This window comes from Anser anser (genome assembly GCF_964211835.1).
Source record: "Anser anser genome assembly, chromosome: 2".
In the NCBI taxonomy this organism is placed as follows: Eukaryota; Metazoa; Chordata; class Aves; order Anseriformes; family Anatidae; genus Anser; species Anser anser.
The window spans coordinates 159,793,908-159,810,166 of NC_139721.1; the positions used below are offsets into that span (position 1 = coordinate 159,793,908).

A 16,259-nucleotide genomic window follows, 5' to 3' on the forward strand; every position below is an offset into this window, starting at 1 on the left:
GATGTTGGGAAGCTAATGGAAGATGAGATGATTTTGCCGCACCCTTGGGATGTACCTGCCACTCTACAGCTAGCATTGCCTGGAGAAGATACCCGTGGGGACCTGTGCTGATGGAATTGTGGGCATCTCAGCCAGGAAACCACGGGGCAGCAGCAAGGAGTGATGCTTCCCTGGGTGTTCCTGCTGGCGTTTCTTCCTTATGATTGCCTTTGGACTGAAGCAGCCTCTTGGCAAGGAGGTGGTGAACGTCTCCTGGCCAGGCTTTTGCTTGGCGTTGTGCAAATCTTCTGCCTTCCTTGGGCCAGCTCTGGCTTGTAGACTCTGAGAGTTGGCCCTTGTTGCTCAAGTGATGGGATATTTCAAGCTCTTCTTTTATAAAACTGCCTTTTTTCCTTTTATCTTTTCTTGCCCCGTGCCAGCGGTGGCGTCTCTCAGGGCTTCGTAATGGATGTGAACTGCACACAAGCACTCACCTCCCGTTAACCATATCCCCAGTGGACAGCTGCAAGGTGAGAGGACCGAGGACGTGGACCGCGTTTAATCACCACTTCTCAAGCTGTTATTGACCATAGCAACTTAACGAGACACTGCAGTGCTCCCCTTGACTTCAAAGGGCCCATGTTTACCCCAGGAAAGCATTTTTTGAGAGCCACATGGCAGCCGGTGGATGGGGATGAGCCCTGGTTTATGACCGAGCACCTACAGCTTCCTCTTCCACAGCCAGCGAGAAGTGCTTGAAGCAGAGGTATTGGGTTCCAGTCCCAGGCAGGAGGTGCTATCCCACCACTGTGTTAAATGACTTTATTTTTTTATTCTGGGTAAAGAATCTTTTCACTTCGGACACAAGCTATTCTACGTTTGCCACCCAGTCGCCTCGGATTTATTTTTCTTGTGAAAATGTTTTATTGATTGTCTTCCAAGCAGATTATCCTGCAAAATTGTCTTTACTTCCAAACATGTTTTAGTTTCTCCAAGACTTCATTTTGAGCAAGACAAATCAGCCAGACTTTTGATACTGTGATTTTCATGCCACTTTCAGGGCGTTTACAAGGTTTGTATTTGTTCTTTTTTTATTGTCACCCCCATTCACTGCATCATGAGGGCATGTAAGCATCCAGCTGGCTTTCCTCTTCCTTTCCCTAGGTAAGCTTCTAGTCCTCATATCTACAGGGAAAAACTTTAAGGATATGAGCACTAAAGTTTCAGCTCATAAATGCAAGAAAATAAGAATAAAATCTGGGTCTCTGCTAGGACTCTCCATGGGGCTGGTTTGCTGGATGTGTTCATCACAGCTTTTGCTTGGTCCTTGTGTTTGGTTGCTGTGGACATTCAGTTACGGCTCTATAAGCATGCAGACAAAGGGAATTTCTTTTGAAACATTTTAAAGATTTATTTTTAAATAAACCACTGGTCAGGCAGCATGGACATCATTAGATTTTTGCTCTAACAGGTCTCTGTCCTGCTGCCAGTACAGTCATGTTTCTATCAAAACATCGTTATGATAACTTTTAAAAAAAAAAAAACACAATGCATTTTTTTCTCAGTAGGAAGCTCTCTTTGAGCCAAACAAAGCTGAGATCTCCAAGAATTTTGCAAATTAGAATAGTGTTAAAAAAAAAAAAAAGTTCAGAACAATAAAAATGAAAGACAGCATAAATAAAAAAAAAAACTTTCCCTGAAAAACAGCACTTGTCCAACTGTAGGTCAGGACACTGTGATCTGTGATTGAAGGTGAGGAGCCCAAAAGGATGGAGATGAGTGCTCACGGCCCTCCCTGCCTGTCTCTCTTCCCTTCCCTCCCCTACTCCTAGCACAACTCTTCCCCTCCTGCAGTCTTTAGCTCTTTACATCTCTTCAGTCCAAAGTCAGGATGGAGATGAAGAACCAAAACTTTTTTCTTGTCATTGCAATGTCCTACGAATTTCTGCTGCCCATGCTCACATGCCTTTTTTCTTTTAACTGTCTCATCCCAACAACCTGCATCACTTGGGAAATCATCCAAGTCCCCCTCAAGGTCTGACCTGCACCACTAGCCTTCGCCTCTTCCTTTTCCTCTCCAAGGTGGGCTCTAGCACCACGCCTCAGGTGAGGAAATATATTAGAGACCCCTTTGTCTGGGAAAACATCAGCTTAGTTCCTTCAGACACACTTTCTGCCTCCACTGTTGGATGGGGAGGTTCAACAGTGGTTGAGAAGATTGGACAAAACCTGAAGTGGAATAGAAGTATAATCTTTCTGTTCTGGAGTAGTTCATTGCTCCATGTTCGTTACTCTACCCCAGCTCCATGCAGGTTCTAGGGTCCTTCTGTAGTTATCTAGTGAGCATCATGAAATTCCCATAATACCTCAAGATAATTTTCCCCCTTTCCCATTTGACCAAGTAAAATGGTACCAATCACAGATGCAATGTCCTGCACAGTATCTCAAGAAACCCTGCCATGTCTCTGTGCTACTAAGCATGGCCTCACCTCCCCCCGTCCCTCCTTGTCCCAGGCCCCAGGGGAAGAAGTAAATCCTGCCCCACTACATCTTCGTTAGCCGCAAAACGTTGAGGCGCACGGGAAGGAAGGTGGCACCAGAGGCGTACTGGATCTCCCGGAGGACCCCTTCCCACTTCTTCTGCTCTTCATCATATCTGGGGAGAGACAGAGGGAGAGTTGTGGTGAGGAAAGCATCTTCCCTCCCCACTTCAGCTGCTCTCCATAGTGGTGGGAGGCCTGGTGTGTGGTGTGGTGTCCCACAGAGGATATTCAGCCACTGGGGGGGTAACATGGGGACTTTCAGCCCTGGTATGCTTTGGTTCAACAGGCTAGGATGTGCAGATATCAGCTCATGGTCTCGCAGGAGACACCATTTCCACTGGAAATGGCTTGATGTCAAGATTGAACATCTCTGGTGAAGGCCAGATGCCTGCTGAGGGTGCTCTAGAGCCACAGAGCTGAAGGACAGGAGCTAACCACGCATTAGCAGCTGTCAGAAAGCGTTTTCTGACCGCTCTTCTGCTCCCACGTAAGACAATCTCATTTCCATCCTGAGCACTGGCTCTTCCCGGGGAGAGCGCTCATCACACAAACACGGCTTCGAGCCAAAGGGGAGGTCTGGAACCAGCTCCAAACAAAATGTCAGTTCAGGAAAAAGCTGAAGGAGCAGATTTTCCCTGGTATGTTGCTGTACGAGGCTGGGAGAAATCACTGAATTGCCTAACGTGCCCTCCAGCACAGCACAGGCCAAACATCTCACCCAGAGCTCCCATGCTGAGCCTTCAGCCTCGTGCTGAGGCAACAACAACATGCTGAAGGCATCAAGAAAGACAGAAACTATCTGTTCCCTTGGTGGTTTTCGCTGCGTAACGTCCCCCCACCTCCCATGCCACCACGGAGAGCCCCAGGGAAGGTCATCACCTCCAAACGTCGTTCAGCTCCGTTGGCACCAGCTCTCCCGACTCAGTCTCCACCGTGGCGAAGCCCCCAAGCAGGTAGAGCACCCCAGCCAGGCTCACCAGGCTGACGGAGCTGCGCTCCTGCGGGAACTCGGTGAAGGTGTCCCACCTGCCATGTCGAGAGAGCGGACACGTTAGGGCACCCTGCCTCTCCCTGTCATCATCATTAACAGAATTAGCTAGCGGCAGGTTAACTTGTGTAGGTTTACATGGGATGGGATCATACACTGCCTGGTACTAGAGATGTTTCCATCATTGTAGCTCAACTTCATTTTTCTGCAAGTAGCTGAGCTGTGGTGCTCACCCAGCGTGGATCAGCAAGTTCCAGGGGCTGGATGCAGCCACAAGGCCCACCCCAAGCCAGGGAACGCGTCTCTTGCATAGGGTGAAGATAATAAGACGAAGCTACAGCCCTGCAAAGCACCTAAGGGCTTGACCAGTTGGTGAAACCACTTTGAGTGCAAGCCTGGTGGGATCCACAGCCCAACCACAGTGGTCTCATTAATTCCCAGTGGTCTGAGAAATACAGACTGGGAGAAACTGGTATCAGGAGTTGCAAACAAGCTCCTGAAGGGTTGGAAGCTGCTTAATGTACAGCTACAGCTGGTAGCTAGGCCCTGAAGGTGTGCTCAGGTACATACTTGTTGGTGGCAATGTCGTACACTTCCACCGAGTTGGTCAAGCCGGAGTCGGTCACACCAGCCGCCACGTAGATTTTGTCTTTGTGCACCGTGGCTCCAAACAGCGAGCGGGCAGTTTTCATGGGAGCCAGCTCCTTCCACTCGAACTTGTTGGGGTTGTAGACACACATCTTCTTCAGGCACTTCCTAGAGAAAGAGGAGAGAGGAGAGGAGGCTCGCTTGCCTGCCCGGGGGCAGCTTGGCACCGCAGGAGTTTGGGGATGGCTGTTGGGAGGAACGTGGGTCTCTTGGAGGGATTTTGGTACCCTCTGCATCGGCTTTAGGGGATTTGCTTGGGTGTGCTCTCAGGCATGACCATGCCCAGAGACATTAGGTGTGTGTATAACATGGCATGGCTGCTTTGGAAAAGGAATCCTAGAAGCTCAGCATCGTGTTCACACAGCTGGGTAAAGGCCCTGTGCACCTAAATTCCTCTCAGGACCTTGCAAGCAGCCTTCCGACGGTGTTTCAGTGCTGCTGTCTCAACATGACCCAGCAAAATATCATCATTACGGTCTCCGTTACCCAGGACAGCAGTGTGATGTGTGTGGATGTATGCAAGCCCACATCAGATCGTAATCCTTTCAGAGCAGAACCTCTTTGCTGGGTTATGGCACGTTTGCTCTGCAAACACTCACGCTTCTGCCTTGCGAAGCAATCCCTGCAACCCTCCCCGAGAGCGGCCGTTTCTGCAGGAGGGCAGAATACGGGTGAGGTTTGAAGAGGTTTTTCACCCTCGTTGCAAGCAGCCACCTGGGTTTAGCTACTAGGATCATGCTTCTCCACGGCAGGTCAAAGACGGAACTCCCCTGATGTTCACTGTGCCCTGTAGGGCTCCTAAGGGCTGGGGAAGGGCAGCAGCAACACAGACAAGCTCAGAGGAAAGTGGCTCTATGTCTTACATGCCATCCAACCTCCTGAGCCCATCCAGGCTGGGGAGGTACCGACTCATGCTCTGCCCTCCCTCTAGTTCGGGGGCTGACTCCGTAGTTTCTCTCGGTTTTTGACTTACTTGTCACTTCCTTTGCCGCCAATGACGTAGATGAGGTCCTTGTGCGACACCACCGCGTGGCCATAAACCGCGTAGGGGAGGGAATCGGCTTCACCCCACTTGAAGGACCTGAATCAGGGAAAGATGGGAGGCAAGAGGATTTGTAGCTTGCTGGGTGAGGCCCAGAGCACAGGGCGCTTTCCAGACCTGGAGGTGAGTGCAGATCCTGACTAATGGAAAACAGAGTATCTTAAAAATATGAGGTTTCCAGCGAGGTAATGCTGAACCAGTAAATTTTGTCATTCTAAAAAATAAAAAGGAAGATAAAATATAAAACATGCCAGACGCTTATGCTAATGCTCATCCTTTTCTGCAGCATCCTCTACTTTTGGGCTTTGTGCATAAACAGTGTCTTCCCCCAGGGCCTTCCCTCTTCTACAAGCATTACCAGCCAAACAGAGATGAGACAGAGATTTCAGCATTATATAAAAAATGAAAACCAATGAGACTTAGGGGTGCAATATTCTGAGGACAAATTTCTCTCGCTTTTTTTTTTTTTGTTTGCCATGACCTTCGATTTTAAAGTGCTTTGGTTTGCCGGCAGCCACCAAGGTGGTTACACCCACATTTTGGAGTACGGGGTTGTGCTAAAGCCTCTGAGCTAGCCCCAGGGCAGCTGAGCTGAGGACGTAGCTATAAGACTTGGAAACCCCAAAGCGATGCCTCTGCTAGGATACCCACTGCTTTTCCACGGCAGACCCTCCAGCTCTGTCCTCAGGCAGGGCTTTGGCACACCTAAGGCCTTTATTTTTACATCCTTATTGTTTACGTTGGGTAGCAGTAGCCCAAAATGGAAACAACTAAAATTTGGGGACATTTGTGGTGATCTGGACCCAAGGGAAGGCTCATCATCAATTACACAGCTACGTTCAGGGGGCAGCTATACAGGCACAAACAGGGCTGACCAATTTCTCAAGATGTGGCTGTTGATGTCCGCATTGCTTAGAGTCATCCTCAGTTTTCATCCATGTAGGGTGTACCCCCCAAGACTTGCGCTTTATTTTACCCAAGAATGGAGATGCCTGGGCTCTGAGTGCTTTCTAATCGCCCAATAACTCTGGGCAAATTGTTGCTCCCATAGACCAGCAATTTGTCCTCTCCAGGTTTGTTAGCGTTGAATTTTTTACCTAAATAACACCAGAAATAGAAGAGGTGTTGATCATCTCCCTGCCAGCCTCCAGCCAATATTTAAGCCACCCCTGAGCAAGTAGCAGGAGGACACGCAACATGTCCCAGAGGAGCAATAAATACCCTACTCTAGGGAAATGAAACTGGTTTCAAATCTCTGCCTATAAAACAGATTTTGGAGCACACAAATCTAAATATAAGCTGACCAAAGGCTTGTTAACACCTACCACTGTGCCTCTTTAGGGCAGAGAGGAGCACTCTTTGGATATTTCTGCCTCCTGCGAGTAGAACAGGACGGTCAGTTTTAATATAGCTCATGACATAACATGGTTCAGAGCCCATTGTGCAAAAATAATCATATATTCAGCCTGATATCAATCAGGGTGGGCCATTCAGTGCCACATCTGAATAGTTTCAAAACAAGCTTTCCTGTACAAAAACCACTCCCTGTGAGACCACAGCGAAGGTCACCAAAACTCGAACTAATGGGCAAGAGCAGAAGGAAAAATCTCCCCTTGCTCCTCCGTGCAGGTCCCACGTGAGCATCTGCTAAGTTCAGTCCTTGATAATTTAATATCCCAGTTATGGCTCCCACCCTGGGAGCTTCAATTACAATAAATGAAGCAGCTGGAGAGAGACAGCTCGGAGCCCCAAGGTTCATCTCAAATCGCTCCCCGTGGTCCCAGCATCTAGGTGCAGAGTTCAAGCCCTGTCTCTAAACCTGGTCCCTGGAGAACCGGAGTCATTTTGCATGGCATCTGCCTCACCTTCTCCTGCCAGCCACCTCCTGCCCCTCGCTCACACGTGGACACTTACAGCCGGTCGTAGCACAGGACCGAATCCAAGGTCTTCTCTCCCTCCTTCAGTTCTTTCCCTCCGACCACAAAAATGGAGTTTTCTGCCTCTCCCAGGCCAAAGAGGCAGCGAGGGGAGGGCAGGGGGGGCATGCCCAGCCAGTCTGCGTCCAGATGGTCGTACTGAAAGGAAACACACTCTCGTTAGTGGGTGCTCTCCGGGCATCTTGGCTTAATGAAGAGCCAGAGGCTAAGAGCAGAGCTGTTCCCACGTGCTGCTCATCACCCCAGCAGGCACTTTCTGCCCATGCCTTGCCCCTGCTGCTGCATCTGGTGCAGGATGGGGAATCTCAGTGCAAATCCAAGTCATACATCACCAGACGTGTTTTATGACAAGGCGTAAGAGCAGAGGTGCATGAGCAGGAACATTTTCTGCTCCGTACACCAAAGCCTTGGCTTGAAACAAGTTTGGTTGTTCTTGTCCTTGTGCTCTCCCGTCCTTGGACAGGAGAGTCTCACGTTGAACCTATGAAAAAAACAGTTCCTGGGACTGGAGGAGCTGAAACACTTCAGTCTTAGGGATTTTTGCCCGAACCTCTCCAGAAATAGCACATGCCGCAGTATTTCATCTTGTATTTTCTTTCTCTGCCAGGTAAGAGTGTGGTGTCAGCAATGCTGGCTACATGGGTCACTGTCTTGAGCAAGCAAAGAGTGAAATGCCTTCTCCTCCCACCAACTCTCCCTCTTTTTTGGCAAAGCTCAGTTACCGTGTTCCTCCTCTGCCTCTCAAGATACTGATGTCCTCTACCACCTTGGTGTGAGAGATGAAACGTGTGTGTGTCTGCCAGAACAAAAGGTATTTACACGCTACCCGTCTACCCAACATCTACACGGCCTGATGAAGCTGAGATGGTGCTGCAAAAACCAGAGCTCTTGACACTGACCATGGTGTGTCCGTCCCACCCCACAGACACGGAGATTAATCCATACAGTGCCAGTAGATCAGACGGCAAAGTCCTTGGACATCTATGGACCAAGGCATTACCCCACTTCCCACCAGGAAAAAAAAGACGTGAAAGATTATGAGACAGCACGGCACTGGGAGCTCTTTGGACATGGTGGGACCTGCAAAGTGGGGCAATATTTTTAACATATCTTGGCAGCAGAGGGGGGACATCGTGTGTTAAGCCTGGGGTGACCTCTAGCAGCCTGTCTGGGGGGACTCTGCACGAGGAGGCTGGGCTGAAGCACAGCCCGAAGCATCGTTTGCTGGGGGCTCGGGCCAAGGAGCTCCAGCTTGCTGGGCTGCCTCCAAAACTCAGCCTCAGCTGGGGGCCCGTGGCTGTTGTCTCTTTGTAAGCTGTGGCCCACATATTTGTTATTTATAGCGCAGACCCGAGCAGCCCGGTCACCAGAAGAGTTCCTGCTTCTCGATGGCTTCAGCATTGTTTTCAAGGCATAAATCTTAGAAGTGACAAATAAAGGATACCCTTTTCCATCTGGAATGTCAACGGAATCATTTTGTTCCTGCCAAAATGTGCAAGGCCTCTGGGATTTATCAGCATTTATATACATTGGTTCTTGTCCTTAAGTCTAAACTATCCCTGACCTAACTCTCAGCAGGAGGAACACGAAAACAGAGAGGATAGAAACAGAGTCAGAAGGTGCAAGATGCTGCTGCACTGACGCCGTGGTTCAAGGGTTTGTCACACAGCTGCCTGCCTACATCTGTGTGAAATTTCAGCTGAAAAAGGCTCAGAAGAACATTGTATTCCTATACAAACTGTGACCTACGTAAGGGCACTGACAGAAACAAATCACACCTCCACGGACTGACAGCACCTTCCAGCCCTGGGACGTGTCTGCTCTTCCCATGCAGGAGTGTCACAGCAGGCTGTGAAGGCACCTCTGTCCCTCTTTTTGGGGGAAAGCAGCTAAAAATGGCCATGAGGTGCCCCACTAGGGAGCTGCAGACATCAATGACATCTTCCCCTCCTCTTCTCCAGGCTGACCAGACCCATGTCCTTCTCTTCTCCAGCCCTAACAATCTTGGTGGCTTCTGCTGGACCCACATCAGTACCTCAATGTCTTCCTTGTAGTGGGGAGCCCCAGCCTGGACTCAGCACCCAGATGTGGGCTCACAAGTGCCTGATTAAAGGAAAAATCACTTTCCTTGACCTGCTTGCCGCAGTCATGGTAATACAACCTTGCTTGATCAGCAACAAAACAGGTGGAGTATTGATCTTTGGACACGGCTTGTTTGCCTGCTCTGCGCTGCTAACTGATGGAGCTGCCCACATCTGCTGTGGTCAAAGCTCCTGCTCAGCACAAAGAGCCACTTCCCTCAGCCACTCCCACTGCCTTTCCCCTCCATCTTACTTTCCTGGGCCACTTTCGTGGTTTCTTCCCACTGACTCCTCGTTTCACAGGCTGCAGAGGCTCCAAATGCTGCCCCTTTCCAGGTGAGGACACGTGGTGTGGGTGCACAGCCTTACCCATGCAAGAAGGCAAGGAAAGGACTAATTTGTGTGTCTCAGAGTGGGACCTCCCCTTGCTTTATCCTTTCAATGCTTTACTGCTTCCTCTGAAAAGAGATGTGAGCCACGGGAGAAGTACAAAAGGATTTCTGGCTATAAGGGAAGGATATAGGTTTTACTGGATTCATACAGGGTCAGCAGGAAGGGTAGGGGCCTTGTGTTAGCTCCCTGTGGGGAAGGTGCTCGTGGCTTACAGCCCAGCCTGGGGCTCAGACCGCTCCCAGCTGAGTCTGATCGCAGCTTTGGTTCTTGCTCAGTTAGAGCAGCCACTTGTCTTGTGGGAGATCCCAAAGAGGCATCACACCGTGCCTTCCTCTGCACAGAATGGAAACGGCCAAGGCAGACTGAACTGAAACTAGGACACACCCAGGGACAAGAGAAGCATTTGAAAAGGGACAGATATTGGTAGGTAGGGACGTACCCCAGGTCCTCGGAGTGTTTTTTCTGTGGCTGTAGCTGTTGCTGTTCCCTGTGTTGGCATCTGGCAGAGTCTCTCCTGTTTTGCTGGGGGTTCATACCCAGAAACATGAAGGATGCAAAGCTGAATCCAGCCCTGATGCCACTAACCTTCCAGTTAGCGTGCCTTATGGCAGCAGGGCTGGACCATATGCGTTGTTCAAAGTGATGCCCTGTTCAGGATTTGGATCAGGAAGGCTTATTCCTATCACAATCCCTCCTTCCTCAATGACCAGAACCCCCTGTCAGTGAGATCTCCACTAAAATATAAGAATCTCTAGTAAAGCAACTTAGATGTCTCACCTTCATTTACAACCTTCAGTTTAGCATCGCATGACAATGGATATTACTGGCATCTGGTAGTGCTCTTAAGTGGTCAGAGAAACAAAAAAGAAATAAAGCTCGTACCTGCAGGAAGTAGGAGCTCATGGGATCCTCTTTGCTGTCCTCGTTGTAGTACAGTCCTCCGACAATGAAGATCTGATTCTCTTTGGTCACGAGACTGACGTGGTTCTTGGGGATTTGAGCAGACAGGGAGGCAAAATAGCACTCGTTGGCAGTGGGGTCATAGGCCACTGCTCCACTGTCACTGACCATGAAAATGAGGTCCTGGAGGAACATGCCAAAGCGCATCGTGTCGTTTAGGATCCCTGGAAGGGCATCCTCCTCTGCCTCTTCCTCCTCCTCTACTGCCCCATTAACAATGTTGTCTTTTGCCTGCTTTTCACCGCTTTTCTTCACTTTCTTCTTCTTCACCACAGTGAATTTGCCTTGCTGGGCATCCTTCACCATCTGCAGTTTCTTGAGCAGTTCTGGGCTGGACTTCACCACGGCATGCTTCTCCACGTGGTCCTTGATGTAGTCCTTGGACATGAGGCGGAAGCGGATGCTTTCAAAGATGACAGGCAGGGCCTTCTGCCGGCTCTCACGGTCCTTGGTCCCCACCCACTTCATCACCACTTCGAAGACAGTCTCCTCTTTCTCAATGTTGAGGGAGTCACTGGAGATGATGGCAATGAGCTCGTCGGGTGAGAGCTGGTAGAACTCCTCATCGCGGGAGACCAGCGCAAAGCGATCGCAGATGAAATCCCGAGCTGCCACGGCCAGCCGGGCACAATCCAGCATCAAACCCAGCCTGAAGATAGCCAAGCAGTTGCTGAGGCAAAGCCGCTTCTGCAAGAAGGACACGCAGACGGTGAAGATGGAGGGGATCTGGAACATGTTGGCCACGGAGAAGATGTCCTGCACATTCTGCTCTGTGATCTCCAGCTCAGAGGTGTAGATGTAATGGAGGATCTTGCCCATGACATCTGGATCAACATCTTCCAAACTGACCTCCTTCTTCTTGCTCTCTTCCATGTCTGAGAGGAACATTGCCCGGAAATATGGGCTGCAAGCTGCCAGCACCAGCCGATGGCAGGGAAACTCCTTCCCCTTGACTTTTAAGACACAGTCCAGAAACTTATTGTGGTCCAACATGTCCTTGAGTCCATCCTGGAGGAGAGTTTGCTGGTAGAGACGCAGTTCTTCCACTTGATCGAAAGGTAAACCCATAGTGCAGAGTAAAAGCTCTTTTTTTCCCCCGAGCCTTTCACCAAACCTAACTCTGTATTTATGAATATATCTGTCTGTGTGCCCCTGGTAAAGAAACTTACTCAAAGCAGGGCTCGCGGGGCTCCCTTGCTTCCAGCCTGTCAGCGCACGGGGAATGTGAAAGGCTCGCTGCTATCGCAGCTGTCTGTGTACTTCAGCTTCCAGCGTAGGGCTTTATATATAGCCGCAGCGCTACAAAGCTTAGGAATCCATATTGGAGCATGTGTAAGCCGATCACCCTCTAATATGACACACTGGACAAGGGGGAAGGGAGGGGACGGGGGGGAACAGCTGTACTTCCAGCCCCGATGCTTCAGGAGCGGCCTGGCAGCCCGTGAGTCACCGCCGGGGGGACGCGAGCTTCTGCCGCCGTCCCATGACGGAAGACGCGTGCGACCCCACGACACGGCTGCCACGCTTGGGGAAACATCCTCCAGATGAATCAACCCCCCCTAATCTGCCTGCTGGGTCATGAACGGCAAGGCTGGGACCTTCTCCTAACACCACTAAATGACCGCTCCGAAACCTTTCGCTGTGCTAAGAATAGAGTGTGAAGTCAACGCTGGAAAGATGCAAGAAGGGAGCGTCTTGTGTGAGCTTTGTGGCACCCATGAGGCCAAACAGCTCATCCCCAGGGCTGCTTTTCTGCACAGGTTTGTCCTTTATTCTCCTCTGGAGTCACTTTTCGAGGCTGGAAGGGGGTGGGGGATGAAGGTGAGTTATTTATTTACACCCGTGTATGGGGTACGAGACCTATGTGGGAAGTTACTAAAAAAGTCTCACCAAAGGAGGAGACCCCAGGAGTCTGGGGGAGGAATGTCCCTGTGTTGCCTGCAGCATGTGCGTAGGCCCCACCAGCACAGTCTCTGGACACCTCACCACTAACAAATCCACTTTTTCCACGTTTTGGTGGTGGAGAGAATGTCTGAGGCAGATCCAAAACATAGAGACCCCAACGGTGGGCTTCAACTCACAGACTAAGGCATCTAAACCCAGGTATCTCCTTGCAAGTTAGGGGTCTCCTGATAAGGGCTACTGAGATTCAACACCCCCATGCTGAGGCCTAGAGCCTGCCCGGCCCTCAGCTGATGCTCCAGGAAAGCTGAGGACTCCATCAGGTCCTGTGTCCTGCTTGCACCTCCTTGGATGTCAAGGAAGCCTCGTGGGGCCTCAAGTGGCTGGTGAGGTCCAGCTCTTCCCACAGAGCTCACGAGGAAGCAAATTAATTTTGACAGGCATAGGTGAGCAGAGTAACTATAAGTGTTTATACCTATGCTGAAACTTGTACATAAGTCTTTTATTTTATCTCCATTATTATGGACCCTCTGGGCTCTCTGACACTCAGAGATGGCACAGATTTAATTAACAAACTAATTAAATCTATGCAAGGATGTTAGCCACTCTTCTCGGTGTATTTAAAGCCACATAACCACTTGCTCTGGAATGGATGTGCTTATAAAAGTGCTTTGTGCCATGACGGTTACCTACGTAAATGGGAAGAGGGAGGGAGCGATACTGGTACGAAGCCCTCTAGTACTGGTGAGGTTCCAGCAGCATCCCAGGCAGTACCAATATAGCAGAGGAGTAATCACATGCTGTTTTCAGAGCTCAGATCATAAACTCGTCTGGGCTGCTCATCTGTGACAGGATCAAAGGATGAGCATTGATCTTTGAGCTGGGTCATACCTCAGAAATGTTCCTTTGCTCACAGATGTCAGGGACTGGCCAACCCCATCCTCCCCTCTCCCTTCCTTCTGTATTAGTTTTTCATTTTTCCAAGCATAATCCAGTGTGACTGTGCTATTGTTTGGGATTTTCCTCCTCTGCCTTTAATCTCCCTTGAACCCCTGCTTGTTTTCCTTTTCACTGTGCTCTCAGCGTGTGCTGTCATCCGAGGTTTGCTTCCACATTCCTCACATCACGAGGTGCTGCTGCCGAGCCAGCTACAGCCCAGCTCTTCCCAGAGCAGATCCCAGGCGATCCTGTGGCTTCTTTAAGGTTTGTGGTCCACCCAGGAAAAGAGCACCTCCTTGATCCCAAACCTGCGCTGGGGTCTCCGTCAGTTTCTGTGGCTCTGCAGAGCTCCAAGGCCTGGGGAAGCAACCCCAGTTCTTCCAGAGCGCTGCCTCCCCTCACTTCTCATCGTAAGGTGACACCTCTAAATGCAATGGGACCTACCTGAAATCGCAGCTCCTCTAGTAAGTATGAACTCGTATATGGTCTTGGACTGTGCAGGTGATTGGAAATGGGCACTGGCTCAGGCACAGGTGAATAACCCACCCTGGGAAGTGGTAGGCAATGAGCAGTGGGCTCAATCCCTCCATGAGCAACAGCTCAGTGAAGAGCAGGAAGGCATTGATCCACCTCCACAAGTAAATCTTTCACTTTAGAGACTGATGGATTGATGGAAATCAGTGTTTTTTCTGGGCAAACAGGGCCCAAAAACTGTTGTTTTAGGTTCATATTGACAGTTGATGGGCTTTTTCACCCTTATGGATTCCATCCTGGGGCAGACTTCTCCAAAGCAGCAGTGACCAGAGCCTTCCACCCTTCAGGGAGATGGAAAACCCCACAGAGACAACCACCTCAGGACAAATGAGCAGCTGGATTTCGGTTGCTTTCACCACCATGCCCTGCTTTGGCAGGGAAACCGGACTCAGACCCCCCTGCCCAAGTGGGGAGCGGCCCTGTTTCTAAACACATCCAAGCCCACATGTCAGAGATGGGATTTACCAGGCTTCATTTTGCTCTGAAATGAAGCCAGCCCATTCTAGAGCCTGGTAGAAATGAGCCATTTGGACTGAAAGGCCTCAGAGACACCATGTTATTCCACATGGCTTTGGCTCTCTCAGTCTGGGGGTGTTGTTTAAGCTCCCTACAACCACAGAGAGAAGCAGGCACCCCCGGAGCTGATTTCCTGCACCCACGTTAGAGAGTTGCCTGTGATGAAAGGGCTCCAGTGTTGTCCATCTTTCCCCTTTCACTTAAATCATGAATTCATGCTAGACATCCTTAACTGTTCCCAAAGCCTCCTAACCCCAGCTCCATGCCATTCCCTCGGGTCCTGTCGCTGTCCCCAGAGAGCAGAGCTCAGCGCCTGCCCCTCCGCTCCCCTCGTGAGGGAGCTGCAGGCCGCCATGAGGCCTCCCCTCGGCCTGCCCTGCTCTGGGCTGAACAACCCAAGGACATCAACCACTCCTCACACGTCTTCCCCTCTAGATCCTTCACCAACTTTGTTACCTTCCTTTGGACACTCCCTAATAGTTGCATATGTGGCCCAGGCTGGACATGCAGGCTGTGCCCTCTGTGTTAACCCTGACCTCAAAGGGTCTGTAAGCCTCCTTGGCTCCTGAACACAAGCACATTCATCTCAGATATGGAAAATTCCTCCCCAGACAAGTTTCTGCCACGGCCTGGTGGGACACAAGGTTGATCTGGTGGACTCCAAACCCTCTGAGCAGCTCTGTGCCATGGGGAAGCAGTGAAAAGCCAGCAATGCTTTGTGCAGCTCAGATCCACAGCCTTCAGGTCCTCTCCACCACAGAGTATTTGGAGTTCAGACTAACTTTCATCTCATATTTTAAGGTTATATGTTTCCAGGCTGGATCTCAAGCATGAAATATTTTTCTCATTTGTGTGCATACTCTTCCCCCAGTCCTGTTTTTTATTTGTTTATGCTGGTTTGTCATTGCCATTTTACAATCTGTGTTTATATGCAGGGAGTTCGACAGAACTGGAGAGGTCTGGGGCTGGGTCCTGCCACACTGGCGAGTCAAGACCACATCTTATTGATTGGTGTAGAAGACATTTCTCTGTCTCCATGATAGCAGTGGAAAATGAGGCAATTGATCCTCCCTGTAAATATTAATCTCTTATGGAGGCTTTGATCATGGTAGACTTTTCCCATCCGGTTTCCATTTGCTGCGTCACCATGAAGGTAAGCTGGTCTCCAAGCAAGTACCAGCAAAGTTCAGAGGGTTTTAACATCTAAAAGCAGATGAAAAGGCACATACAGATGTGATTAGAGCAAGCAGTGATCGTTGTTACAATTTGACTATCTCTGTGCACACAAATATGTGAATTTACTCTCTCAGCACCCCAGGGGAACACTCCCAACAGTGCTGACTGCTGTAGAATAGGCAACACAACCCTGAACGGAGGTGGGCTACTCTGAGATAGCGTTCAGCTAACTGACCCTGGTCTAATGGGACTACAGCAAATGATACCCGATGACCAATGGGCTAAGTCATTGTCTCCAAGTGGACAACAGTCCCCCACCCAGGGATGAGTGAGAATGAATGGAAAGCACCCTAAGGGGATCACTCCCCATCCAAGCAGGATCACTCCCTCCCATATAAGATTTTAAAACCAGAAAGTTGAACGCAGGACTTACAGCCGTGTTGGGTGTAACATGAAGGTGTCTAGTGTAGGACTATGAATTTGAAGTTTCAATTAAAAAATGCTTTTTTTGGCTTCTAGGTGAGTTTTGCTATCTCAGTCAAGTAATAATGAGATCAGATGATATGCTTTCCAGGAGGGAGATGGGCAGTTGATAAAACCCACTCCACAGAGGCCTATGCT

The 16,259-nt window shown here is 49.9% G+C and overlaps 1 protein-coding gene across 1 annotated transcript; it reads right to left on the reverse strand.

Annotated features, from left to right (window-relative positions):
- Positions 1-1,365: 1,365 nt before the first annotated feature.
- On the reverse strand, positions 1,366-15,410 carry KLHL40 (kelch like family member 40). The gene is made up of 6 exons (XM_083822966.1): positions 10,494-15,410; positions 7,115-7,275; positions 5,132-5,239; positions 4,081-4,266; positions 3,402-3,548; positions 1,366-2,635 (listed from the first exon to the last, which is right to left on the reverse strand). Exons 1-6 carry the CDS (start codon positions 11,637-11,639, stop codon positions 2,524-2,526), a joined length of 1,860 nt encoding a protein of 619 aa, XP_083679092.1. The 5' UTR covers positions 11,640-15,410; the 3' UTR covers positions 1,366-2,523.
- Positions 15,411-16,259: the final 849 nt, after the last annotated feature.

Bases quoted from the DNA above. Each gene is read 5' to 3' on its own strand.
- KLHL40 (XM_083822966.1), bottom strand. From the start codon at position 11,639: ATGGGTTTACCTTTCGATCAAGTGGAAGAACTGCGTCTCTACCAGCAA. The intron at 7,276-10,493 runs GTACGAGCTTTA...GTTTCCTTTCAG, and splicing joins TGAGCTCCTACTTCCTGCAG to TACGACCATCTGGACGCAGA. The intron at 4,267-5,131 runs GTAAGTCAAAAA...CTCTTTCTCTAG, and splicing joins GGCGGCAAAGGAAGTGACAA to GAAGTGCCTGAAGAAGATGT.